Source organism: Diuraphis noxia, unplaced genomic scaffold, assembly GCF_037042655.1.
Source record: "Diuraphis noxia isolate RWA-SAM2 unplaced genomic scaffold, SU_Dnox_SAM2 contig0004, whole genome shotgun sequence".
NCBI lineage: Eukaryota > Metazoa > Arthropoda > Insecta > Hemiptera > Aphididae > Diuraphis > Diuraphis noxia.
In genome coordinates this window covers 37,392,959-37,407,073 of record NW_028301714.1, presented here as the reverse complement: position 1 = coordinate 37,407,073, position 14,115 = coordinate 37,392,959, and the positions used below count along the sequence as shown (strand labels likewise).

Below are 14,115 nucleotides of genomic sequence, written 5' to 3'. Positions count from 1 at the left end.
TTATATTTATAAATATTTAGCACAGGAATTATTAAAAGTAGGTACTATATTACACCAGGCTCGCAATTCACAATCCGTGAAAACTCAATATGATGAGTGCTCGTTTGACAAAACATATGACTGTTCACGAATCAGGTTGTTTAACGTAATGATAATAGTAAACATAAAACAACAAAAATTACTACTAAAATGTATTTACCTATATGGAGTGATCCAATTGTCTACACTAATTCTCTTAGTCAATTTTCATAATTTTCAATAAAGCATATTATTATGTTTGTACAGTTTGAAATATTTATTATAAATTTAAAACAACACACTTTTTACAGTATAATCTTATAATTTGACATCTATTCTGTGAAACAAGTATATTAGTTTATAGTTAAAATAAATTTTCTATAGTAACATACATAATTATTAATATTTCATATTAGAAAATATATAGTATGTATAATTTATGTAATAAAATAAATTAATCAAATATCGAAATTTAAAGCAATTGGAACTAAACATTTTGGGTACTAATTTAAATATTAAGAAATAATCGTAAAATGTAAATTATTATACATGAAGACATGTATTTTCAAAATCTATTAAAACATGACAGGATCAACTAAGTACTGACAAATATAATTTTAAGCGTATTTTTACCTAAACGGATCGCACGCTTATGTTTATAATATAGTCCCTGCCTATATAATATAATATCATACATATAAGTACAAGGTACCTCCGTATTATAATTTATACCATAAACTACACCTAACATAATATTATACGAACGTTATTACTTTGGAAGTCTCATTTACAGGTACCAGAACGCATCAAGGCGATGAACTCGAGCATTAAGCTTCTTCTCATCCTCAGGGACCCCGTGATCAGGGCCATATCGGATTATACGCAGTTGCACAGCAATCCATTGGCGAACCGCAGCAGTAGATCGTTCGAGCAGCTGGTGGTGAAGCCGGACGGCACGGTCAATACCAACTACCGGCCGGTGTCCGTGTCCACATACCATAACCACGTTTACCGGTGGCTGGACGTATTCCCCAGAGAACAGTTATTCGTGGTCAACGGCGACCGACTCATCACCAACCCCGTGTCCGAGTTGAACCGCATCGAGACGTTTCTGGGCCTCGAACACAGGATCAGCGCCGACAACTTCTACTTCAACCGGACTAAGGGGTTCTACTGTCTGCGGTATGGGCCTGTGGACAAGTGCCTGAAGGAGACCAAAGGCCGGAAGCACCCGGACGTCCGGCCATCGGTCGTGGCCAAACTCCGGGAACACTTCGGCCAGCACAACCAAAAATTGTATGACGTATTGGGCCAAGACTTCGGGTGGCCGGAGAAGTAGCGAATGACTTTGGTGTGGAATGGTGGAAGAAGACGAGTGCCTGTGTCACGGTTACATTGTTTAAAAAAAAAAATATTTTTCGTTCTTTTGGAGTTTTGTATACAGGGATACACTATATCTATATCTATATATATATATATATATATATTATATATATTTAACATTATAAATATTACTATAACGTCACAATATAATTATGAACTGACCATAACTATATAGCTGGCCGAGAGCTTTGCTTTCTGTACGAGACTTAAAGTATGTCATTCGATTTGTTCTTTTTATCACATGAAACGAAACGTTTGAACACTGCCATGCTCATACTACATGCATATATATATTATAAAGTGATGGAAACGAATGACGAACGAGGAATGGTAGGGGGTATGGCGTTCGGCGGGCGAACTTAAATCGTTTTTTCATAAAAACTTCACCGTATGTTTACGAGTCGAGTCTTAACAATTTGACAGAGAAAATTTCGATGACACAATGATAGAAGCGTTTAAAGAGACCGACGAATCGTTCTACGATACGAACCAATTGGTTTCGGAATCGCCCGTCTGATCACATGGCATAATCTGCAATAGGTTAAGTAGGCAGTTTTTTTTTTTTAAATAAATTTATAAAAAATTGTTTTCGTTTACCATAAAAATATAACACTATTAAAGTATCACGATATTTTTTTAAATTTTAATACTATAGGGTTTTTACTTTTTGCGCGCAATGTTATTCATTCCACCATAACGTGAATAAAACTATGACAATGTATGTTATGTGTTAATTTGATCAGATCACTTAAATAAATTCAAACAGCACATAATATGTATGGTATTCGATCGCCCGCGATTGTAAGTTTTCGTCATTGTGATCTGAAAGATTTCCTCGTCGTCTTTCGTTTGAAACTGCCGAAAACCGTCGTTTCTTTACTACCCACGTGAATACTATGGATGACGAGATCTTATTGAAGTCCATAATGAACATACCAAATTAGTGTTTTATTTTTATTTTTATACGCTCCCAGTGGTCTCTCTCTCTCTGCAGCATTGCACAAAATCGACCGATATATCAATTTATATTGTGTAAACTAAATCAAAACATTAGTATTCTCTTAAACCTCACACCTACGCGTAAGATTAGTTTGTTATCTTTGTTATGCGTAATTTAAAAAATAACTTTTCGTTGATAATAATATGTATTACTCCTAATGAAATGAAACATAATTACCATTATTATTGTTATTGTTATTGTTATTATTTTATTTTTCACGACCGATTTACGATTGACATCGACTATTGTTCTACTACACTATTCTCATGAACGTTGTTGCACTGGTAGGCCGCCGAAACAATGTAGATAAATTTAATATAATAATTTTCATGAGAGCACAATTTTTGGAATCGATCTACAAACGTGCAATATTTATATTATTGTTTAGTATAATTATTACATAGTGCAGTTTATTGAGTGTCGAAGTTGTTTCGTGGTACAACAAATCGCTATCCCCAATTATGGTGAGACCATAGGAGTTCAATTATCTTGAATAACGCCTTTGCTGAGTTGATTTATTATAGACGGGGTGAAAAGAAAATAATAACAATAAAAAATAATACTTTACGTACCTTAATGCGTTTTAAATAGTACAAATGTATGAAAGAAAATATATATATATGCATGCCCCATACATTCTCATTTGGCCTTTACCAATATTGATTGGATTTAAATGTAATCAATGGCATCTGAAGGGAATGAGGCATAATAGTATTATCATAGTGCATTATTATTATACTTACCTATTACTTTTACATATTTCAAAGTTTCAATGAGCAATAATGACTTTCTTTTCAGATGGTTGATTTATTATTTACTCACATATTGTTGCATATAGAAAAAAATACTATGTTATGTTATAGTATATATTTATATATGTATTTTGTTCGTTACGATTATGATTATTATTATTGTTCTTTTTTTTTTAAAATAACGATCATATCAATTATAGACTTTTTTCGTGTATTTTATAAGTCGTTTGTAATATTATATTTTAAGTAACTTAAAACATATCATTGTTTGCAACTTAGCATGATAATTATAATACTATCATTAAGAGAAAATTATAAACATTGTATTTGTATTATCGTATTAAGGAACATTGGGGCAAAAGTCCAAAGGATTTGTGTGTCAATTTTTCGTCGTTGTTTCCCGTTATATTAACAAGTCAAATGTGTTTATTGCTATGTTATGAATACTGAACTTCTTGTATTTAAAAAAAAAAAATACATATAAAAATGATTTATCTCGTACCTCCAACGCGATTACGTCTTAAGCTTCATCGCTGTTACACAAAAATCCTAGCGACACGTGACCTTATCTATATGTCTTGTTGCCCGTAAATTGTACCATGTAAACATATCATATTAATATTAAATTGTACCATATACATATCATATAATGTACCAATACCGTGAAAACGATTTGGACTGAAAAATAATGTCTACTAAACAAATACATATCATTTTGAATAGGTAATTAGCAATTACTATTATATAACTTTATTATATTTATATTTGGTGTATTTTTTTTTTAACGTTATAGTTAAATAGTTTATTTGTTAAGTCGATTATTTTATAGAAGAATTTCTTAGAGTCACAATGTGCAATTGTGATACCTATCATAGATGGGTCGGGAAGTGGAATATAATGTAAATCCACATTAATAATTATTGTTAAATGATTACTGGACAACTGACTATAATACCACTGTTGACATAATCTTGAAAAATAATTCGACTGATCATATCGTAGGTACGTATGTTATAAAATTGAAATATAAAAATAGGTGACGTTTATTGAGATATATACACTCAATTATAAAATTGATAGACTAAAGTATGACTATAGTACAGTATTAACGTCTCAACAATTGTTCATTTCATTGCTCAGTCTCATACATTTATACACACCAAATATAATATGTAAAATACAAAAACAATATTATAATAAAGGATATTCCAAACGGTATGAGATTTCACATAATTTAATAGATTCTATACATATATATAATTTACACATTTTATAAATTAAATTAAAGATTTAATAATATTAAAAAATACCCAAAATTACAAATATTGAAATTCATATCAGGAGTCACTAAATTACTACCCGCAGACCACATGTGCCCCGCTAGCTATATCAATTAATCCAAAAATAAACTATTCATATTATATAGTTCTATTTTTTTTATGAAGTATGATATACATACATACTATAGTTATATATTCTATATCAAACAAAACTGATACTATTTTAATTTTGAAGAAAATTCACCAAGTACACTATATTTAAATTACTCTTTATACATATCTAAACAAAGTCTTGATAAAAAAATCGTTAAAAATGTCAATTTTTTTATGTACGTTCCATAAATCGTTGCATACATTTATATTTTCTATATATCTAAGAACTGTAAATACGTTTACAGATTATGTTTTGGACAGCAAAGAATTTTTAATTTGTATGAGGTCCTCAAGTAAAATGTGTAGTGACTTCTATTCTCTACACACAAGTTTATCGTGTATCAAAAAACAATTGTTAAAAAGTGTATTGTTCCTTAATTACAGTTTTTTTGGTTCCTTCAAAACCTTTTCAACTATCAAATAAATCAATTTTATTTATTGCTTACTTTGAATTACCATTCAAAATTGTTTTGAATTTTCGAAAAGTCAAATGAAATATTTTTGGAGAGAAGAAAAATATAACAAAATAGAATAATATTGTATACTAAATTTTAACAAAAGTATCCTACCCCCACCGGAAACACAGCAGTCGGTTGTCCAGTGTTCATGAAAATTATAATATTATTATTATTTATTGCTATATCAAGACCGAAAAGCAAACCATTTCGCCGGGGCTTCTCGTTCGATGAGACTTAAACCTTACGACTCAGCGGTCAGGTTTTGCATTGTGAGTAGTCGTGTCGCGAGAAACCTACAATAGTAGCACGTTTACGATATTTTAATATACATATCGATATTATATTATATTAATATTATTTTCATATCGAGAGTTAAACAAATTGTTTCAGCTGTAGCACAATTTTTTTCGTATATAAATCATTTTCTATAGTCATATTGTATGATAATATTATTATTAAGTGTTGTTGTTGTTTGTTTTTTTTTTTATCTCTCTTTCTCTTTTTCACTCTCTCTTTCTCTCTGTCTCTTCTACGTATCTATATAATAATATATATATATGTTATATGTATAACAAATGTGTCACACATTTTGAAAATGTTATGTTTGTCTCCGGACGTCTGTCTGTCTGAATAACATAATTATCATTATCATATCATTGTACGTGACGATAATACGCGTAACGCGCTCGCGCACGCGCATACCTATAATATTATAAAATTGTCACCGTCGTACAACACTTACGTGTAATACTAAGATTATCGTTATCATATTTGTTATTAATATTATACGACACTGTACGAGGCCGTTGGTGGGCGCACTACTTTCCGCGATCCCTTCCCGAAAGAAATCGATGGTTTTCGGATTTAAAAATGTCTCCGTACAGGAGCCGATCAGCAAGCGGTTTAAGTCGAGCGTCCCGCCGCCGCGCCAGTCGATTTGGAGAATAATTTATTATTATTATATTTTAAGATAGTATTATTATAATTATCTTATTATACCGTTCTGGTCCTGAGCACTTTTTTGCCGGACTGAATACGTTTTAAAATATAGTTTTTTTTTTTTTTGGATTTTCCAATAGCGTCACTACGATACTGTTATTTTTGTTAAAAATTTGTTTAAAATATGAAAAATATAGACGCGTGCCTTGTGCGTTTGTGTTTTGTGCTCGCACGATACGCAATTATAAAAGCCAAAAATACCTGTGTATCATCTTATTTTACATTAGTCTAGTAGTTCCTGTGCATATAAAACCAAAAAGTGTTTGGTTTTTCGTTGTCTAGAGTACTCTTCAAAACTATACTGACTCAGTTTACAAGCTGCTTTTTGGAACGTTTTATAATTCAGATAATATTGTTCAAATAATCAAAACTTGCATTATTTCGACCTCCCAAACACCTACCCTCGCAATAAAATGAATCATAACTTAGGAATACACCCGTGGCGCTATCTGTTTGATTTTTTGAAAATAATTTTCGATTTAAACAATTTTACCACCCGGATGAAGTCAGGTATTTGTTTCGTTCCAATTATAATAATTATACAACTAGTGTTATTTACTCACATAAACATACAATATATAATATTGTATATTATAATATATATACGAGTAAAATATAAAAGTATATAATATAACATGTATTTACATTTTTTTTTAAATGTTTTTTTATTACACAAGAGAAAGTATAAAGTTTTTTTTCTAGAAAAAATAAATAAGTGAAAAAAAACATAAAAGTAGGAACATAAATTTGACAAATATTATTTTACAATATTTCGCTTAACATAGTTAAAATACTTTTTCATTAAAATAATTCTATAGCATAGTGTATATAATAAGAACTTTCTAACCTATTTAATAATAATATATTATATTATATTAATTTAAAAAACTATCTATAATTACATTAGGTATATCCTAGATTTATTTTGTGTTTTCTTCAAAAATAAAATACAATTACTGAACAATTTAATATTTGAAGCACTCAACTAAAACATTTGTAACAATAACTTACTACCTAAGTATAATAATTAATTAATAATATTATATATACGACAACCAGAATGTATAAAAGAACGTTGTTCTCTCTGTCACTAAGGCATGCTTAATTTAATACGTATCAAAGCCGCTTACGATTACGCAAATAGCTACTATAATGTATTATATAATAATATATAATCACGAATGAGGAAAAAAATTCGTCAAAATTCGTGTTTATATGAAAACACACTACAAATAAATTATCATAGGCCAATATCGAGATATGAACACAAACAATAACATTACTCTGTAATCTGTTTTGTGGTACTAATATTAAATCGCGGTATGTATATTACAGTGTAAACGCCGGCGTTTAGGTTTTAAAAAATCGGCCGACCTCGGTTAGGTTGGTCGCGATCATACAATCGAACTGATTAAATGTAAATAAATAAAACCATTGACATTATGGTAAAAGTGTAAATAATAATTACTATGCGACGATCACCCGCCAAACGGTAGAGTCGCCGGGTCAGAGTTTGTTGTAGCCACTTAAAAATTAAGTTGATTGTTACTATTATTACCTATTAATTTTTTTTTTTTAATTGTATATAACAAATTTGCGTTAAAATAAAATTCGGCTGTTCAAGTAAAATACTGTTGAGTCGGTCGACGGTAACGTGGAAACGGTCTGTCACGATCTAAAACAACATCAATAAAACATGTTTATTAGCCATAAAGATATATTATAAGTCAAACCCAATAATATTATGATTATTTTTTACAGTTTTATAATCGCACAATCTAAACTATTCCTTCAAGTAAACCTATTTTTTACATCTCCCGATTGAAAAAAACCAACCAACACGCGTTGGCACCTTCACATTTTTCTTTGTGCGTAATTTAAACTTAATTTGTACTTTTGCTAAAAACATGCAAATTTATGTATACCATGAGATGGAATGCTAATATAAAATTTTTAAAATGACAGAAGCCCTTTTCGGGTTGAATTAATTCGATTTGAAAAGATAAATCAAAACTCGGGACTCAACTATTATAATAATATATTTAACGCACCTCTTTTTATTCAATTTTGTATACATTCTACGAATTTTCGAACGTTATACATAATCGATGTATTGTACTCTGTGTGTAGGCACAGGTAAAGAGTAAGCTAAAGCATACATTTTAATGATTTCCTTCAGTTAAATAATTGACCGTCAATAGCCATCACGCATTGAACATGTATTATGATAATTTTATGAAGAATAAATTAATTGTTTTTATGCATTCGATAATATTATTATATTAGTCGCTATGATCAATGTAAATAGATAAGTGATGAAAACAATAAAATTAGTTTGAAACACGCTGATAATTACAATAATTATTATTCTATTTAAAATAAAAGCATTAAATTGATAATCAAAAATACTTTTATAAATTAATTTAGAATGTTATCAAATAATGGCATCACGCGCTGTATTATAATTGGTACACGCGTACGTTTTATTTGGATTCAGACGTAAACATTAAAATTATTGTATAATAAGTACCTTACCTACCTAGATGATGATTTAAGATATCTAACGTCATTATACACCATACATGGGTAACTATGTGTTTATTCAGTGAAATTCTTTGATGTTTGATCACGTAATAACTAATAATATTATCATTTATCAGATCTGTGTATCTTAAAAAGGCCAGGAGATTTATGTGCCTACAATAATGTCTCGAGAAAATATTTCGTTCCTATGTGTTCGCATATTAAGGGATCCTAAGATATATAATAGTTCCCAGCACCTGGATACGATTATCAGATGATTTATTAAGGTAGTGTTTCATTCGATTCGTTAAAAAATACATAATTTACATATTTACATAACATCTTATTCGGTATCACTATGTTAATTACATTATTAATCTGTTTAAAATTGAAATGTTATGCCCTCCCGTTTTCGAAACCGTTTATTACGGCTGTTACCTACTAGTGTAGGGTATAAGTGACGTATGAATGCTGTTATTACATTACAATAATATTAACGTAAGTATAAGTATAAGACATTTTAAATAATATTGTTACTATTATTTGTTTTAATATTATTGTTAAGACTATGACGCTTTCATTAAATTTTTTGTTTTCTACCATGTCGGTATTGTATGAATATTTTTGTCACTACAGGTACGGGTTATAAGTTATAATTATACGTTTAATTTAATGCAATGACTACCTGCCAAGGTGTTTTAGAATAAAGATTTTTTCGTGTTGTAAACAACGACTAATTCGTTTTGATTCTAATCTAATATATGCACGATGCGATCGGCTCGCTCGAAAAGCATTTTTTTTTTTATACACTTCTTGGTAAAAACACAATTTAATGTATTTTATAATCTGGAATGACGTAAGTAGAGTCAAAGTAAAGATTGCAAATATTATTATTATTCCTTAACAAACTTTTAATTCAATTAGTTGCTTGTTTTTATGTGGGTTGTAAATAGTTAAAATCGTTATTTTATTAACTCAAAATTGTCTTTCCTTTTATTGTTTCAGTCATGTTGCATTACATATTTTATAGTTTTAGCGAATTTGACGCCACCAACAGTTATCATAAGCTATGTGCCCTTTTACTACAACTAACAGTTTTATAATATTACTCTATATAAAGTTATATTGGTTATAATAAATTATTTATGAACGACTTAATATTGCATTTGTAATAATTTATGATAGTGGCGAAATAAAAAAGTATAATGTAGCATAATTATGTTTTCATCTATTATTGTTTATGCATTTTAGCACCAAACTTTTCGTTTGAAAAACTATGTTTTTTCATATAAGGTTTAAACTATATATATAAAATTAATAATTAATTTAACACATTCAATTTAAATTTAATAATAAATCATTTATTGTTAACCTCTAAACATGTGAACTTTTGTTATCAGTTACGATTTTATCAGGTCATTGTTCATGTGATTTAACTCGAGTGAATTGATTTTGTAAACTAGGCTCACCACAACAACCCACTTTAACTAATCAGTTTACCCAATAATATATAATATAATATTGGTAATTGTATATACTAACCATTTCGACCCGTCGGTCAGGTAAACGCGCGGCGACCACCGCAAAGTTGAAGGTGTAAAAAAACAATGACTAGCAACAACAAACAAGCGGAGTCTACTGCACGGGATGGATGTGAGGACGCGGGTCAGTATGTGTGGCATCCGGTCATGGTCCTCCAGTCCGGCAGCGACACACCAAGGCGGCGACAGTTGTGCGCGTATGCTGTCATCGCCTCGCAATAACACTTCCGGCCGTTGGGACACTCGCACATATCCATCAGACAAGATCTGTATAATATGATAAAATATATATATTACATAAATATAAAAAAAACAGTAACAGAAAAATATTTATTTTTTTTTTTTTTTGGTGGGAGGTCAAACATTTTTTGTTAAATTAAATTAACTGCTAAGCACTTATCATTTTCACGTTCAAAATATAAAAGCTTGTTCTATTTTTAAAAATGCCAGAGGTCTGAACCATCAACCAAGTAATGGCCTTCGATTTATACGTCATTATATAATATGTTATGTACAGTAATACACCATATAAGGCGTAACTGGGTGGGGGGAGAGTTTTAAGTGTAAACATCTAACAAAAATGTATAGCCATACTGTGTGTATAACTGACTAACCTGAAAAAGTTGACGGGATTGAGCTTTTTGTGGCATGCGGCAAACATTCGTTGTCGAAGCGGCTTGCACATTCGTTCTCGAATTCGGGGCCCCTTCTTGGAACACTGTGTCGTATGCTGCACAAACGCGGGTTTCAATGGCCGGCTGCACGCGTTCTTACCACCTACACGCCAGGATGATCCAAACACTTGTGGCTCCAACACTACTTGGCCGTCCTTAGTAGTCATGTCGTCTCTAGGCACAGAGTTGAAATTTCCACATAGTCCGCACAAACTGCCTGTAAATGCCGAAAAATGCAAAGTTTGTAAGCAAAAGAAATTTCGCAAAATCATTATTATAGGTATTTGCGATTAAATGGTTCCTAAACTGCGGCCGAGGAGGCGTGATTACTCGATGGGTGAACCGTTACATTAATATAATAATATTTGGTAATCAACGTCAATAATTAGTTTTTTTATTATAATTATTATTCTCGTGATCGTTTTGACGAATCCCTTACCTTTGTACCTCGACGGCACAGACACTTCCAAAAATCCTCGTCCGTCCCAAATTATAGAAACACCAATCCTGGTCTCAACCAATACGGTATCGTTCATGTTAGATATGGTGAGCTCGTTGCTCCTCTTGTACGGCACGGACACTCTCTGTCCGTTGATCTTGATCCGCTTATTCTCGCCAAGGTTTACTTTCAAACCTCCAGTCTACGCGAAAAAAGACGCGTTAAATAATTACACAATAAAATATAAATTATTGTCTGGCACACAACCACTTTCGGCACGAGCTTTTTACTAAACACCACCATTATAGCTTAAACATAAAAATACAATAATTACCCTCAAAGAAATAGTTTTTGTCCACGCTGAATTTTTCGTGTTCCTCGCGTCGTTCGTCACTCGAATGCTGAAAGTCCGGCCCACGCAATCTGCACTCAACAGATATTTACACGGTCCTTGGAAACTAAAGAATTTCCCGTCGTATGTCCTGTAATGTGGATCACCAAACACCGTGCAAACTCCGTCCACTGAAACGTGAATAAAATATTTATATATTATATGTCATTTAATTTGTATCATTATTCTGTTCTATTATCAGTCGTAGTCTTGCAGACATTAGCGAATTGAAACAAATCGACAAAACAATTGTTGTCTAAACTTAAGACTCTAAAGTAACCGGAAAATAATTGTAAAATAGTCAAGCGATGGACTTACTCGGTACGCAGCGGGGACAACACGAACCAGGAACCGTTCGCAGTTTCATGTTGACCGGGCACGACGTCGAGATGCGTGGACACAACTCTTGGGCACACTGCACTTGGCCACGGACGCATAAACATGACTTGCACTCGTCCACTTTCCAGCCATCTCCATTCTAAAAAAACAAAAAAAAAAAATAATGTTTTCGAAAAATATTACTAAAACGGATCGAACGAACAATATAATATCACTTATATATTAAATATCTATCTTCTGAGTCGTGATTGATTTGTTTAATTTACTACATTATAATAATACCCACCAAGTAAATGTTGCCGTTTTCTATGCACGTTTCGCTCTTGTCTATGGTCCTCGGACACTGCGGACAGCACTGGTTGTGCGAAGCGAATGTCTGTTTCTCCACGGGACAGTCCAGTGGCGGACAAGTCTCCCGCTTGCATACTACCGTCGAGTTGGTACACATGCATTCGGTGCACCGATCCGGATGCGTCCCCTGGCCCGACGGTGTGATCTTGTCACCCAACAGACAAGCTCCTCTAGGTGGTTCCATAAGTTTTCTACTCTTTCCTATAAAAAGCCAATATTATCGTTATCATAAGATTATGACCATGCACCTATACATAGATTCAAGTGTAGTCAAGTTCATAATGAAAATCGAATTTGATTCGTTTAGTTAAATCATAGTTCGATATGTTGAACGAATTCATTAGGTATATATATTTAAGTGTATATCTCTATGTTGACTTGATTATAACAAAATTAATTGATTTTATTCTTAACTAACACTTGGGTGACACACACCGATTGTAAAACAATATTTTTTTTATTTTTTTTTAATAACAATTATTGATTCTGTTAAATATTCATCATTTCTAATTAATGTAAATTATAGCGATTATTCCATAACATGTTTGTGTTGACTACATTTTTAAATCAATAAATATTTATTAGTTAATATTTCTTTCAAACCATAGTATATGTACTATATACATATAAAGAGCTGTGTACATGACAAATATATACGAGTAATAAACCATTCATAAATTTACATTTAAAAATATGAAATCGATTTTTTAATGGTATTTTATAGTAACAAAATATAGAGTAAATTTATATAAACTTATGCCTCACTTTACGAAACTGCGAGTGTCCAATATGTTTGTCGATTTTTAATCAATGAACAATGATATAATTTAATAAAATATAATTTTAAGCGAAAACTAGAACCCTTATGTATGTTTGGAATTGGAATGATATATAGAATATAGATACTGTTGATATTGCTTGCGATATTTTACATTTGTTCAAAATTAAACGAAAAATACAAATTCATCAGTATATTATACACGCTTGGTTTACATTTTTCGTTCGGGAAGCTTTTAAAAGTTTAAAACGATTTAGAATAATGTTGTACATACGACTACATAAAGACTCTATCAACATTGTCTACCGGTTGACAATGCTTTGGCTGCGTATTTTTTATTGTATGGGTCATTTGATATTATAAACGATTTAATTCTGTGTAGCGAACGTAAAATATCATATGGACGTTTCATAATATAATATTATTATTTCGTTGAATCGGCCAGTTCGATTATTACATAGACAAAAAAAAACACCCTTGTCTGCCGTCTTCGTCCATTGTCTACCCGAAATAGTCGAAAATAAAATTGAAACTGAAACACGATCGGATGGCGTTTTTCCACTATGTATTATTATTTTATACAACCGCGAATAAATATATCCGTATAGTTTGTCAGACGTTTCCGTCCGGAATGTCGTCTTAGCCCAGTTATTATATTATAGCTGTATTTTATAATGACAAATAATAATAACGATATTGCATACATACGATGATGACTGTATGATATTATGGTTTGAATGTTAGATATAGCTTTTGCAAACAACTCTAACAAAGGTCGGATAAAATGTACGGTATTTTTTTCCTGCGAATACTTTTGAAATCACGATATGCAATATTATTACAGCCCTACTATATATAGTAAAGTCATCATATTTTTGAACGAACCCGCAATTGTAATAAAACTCAAAGCAGAAGTCCCTTAGGTCTCGACAAAAATATTTCCACGGTGTTGTACGATTGAGAACATTTTACATTTTTAGCAACACGATTGAGAACGATTTTCGGCAGATCAAAGAAACAATATTTTGTACCTTAA

The 14,115-nt window shown here is 31.3% G+C and overlaps 2 protein-coding genes across 2 annotated transcripts in view; one reads left to right on the top strand and one right to left on the bottom strand.

Annotated features, from left to right (window-relative positions):
- Positions 1-6,241, top strand: part of LOC107167196 (heparan sulfate glucosamine 3-O-sulfotransferase 5-like) — a 45,446-nt gene extending 39,205 nt beyond the window's left edge. Inside the window, exon 4 of the mRNA XM_089225479.1 lies at positions 812-6,241. Coding sequence (XP_089081605.1) covers positions 812-1,357 — 546 coding nt within the window. The 3' untranslated portion in view covers positions 1,358-6,241. The remainder of the gene's footprint in view (positions 1-811) is intronic.
- A 1,347-nt stretch (positions 6,242-7,588) lies between these two features.
- Positions 7,589-14,115, bottom strand: part of cv-2 (crosveinless 2-secreting protein) — a 70,360-nt gene continuing 63,833 nt past the window's right edge. Inside the window, exons 7-13 of the mRNA XM_089225478.1 lie at positions 12,237-12,502; positions 11,930-12,089; positions 11,555-11,742; positions 11,221-11,422; positions 10,722-10,998; positions 10,109-10,374; positions 7,589-7,718 (exon numbers count right to left, since the gene is read on the bottom strand). Of these exons, the coding sequence (XP_089081604.1) occupies positions 10,233-10,374; positions 10,722-10,998; positions 11,221-11,422; positions 11,555-11,742; positions 11,930-12,089; positions 12,237-12,502 (1,235 nt within the window). The 3' untranslated portion in view covers positions 7,589-7,718; positions 10,109-10,232. The remainder of the gene's footprint in view (positions 7,719-10,108; positions 10,375-10,721; positions 10,999-11,220; positions 11,423-11,554; positions 11,743-11,929; positions 12,090-12,236; positions 12,503-14,115) is intronic.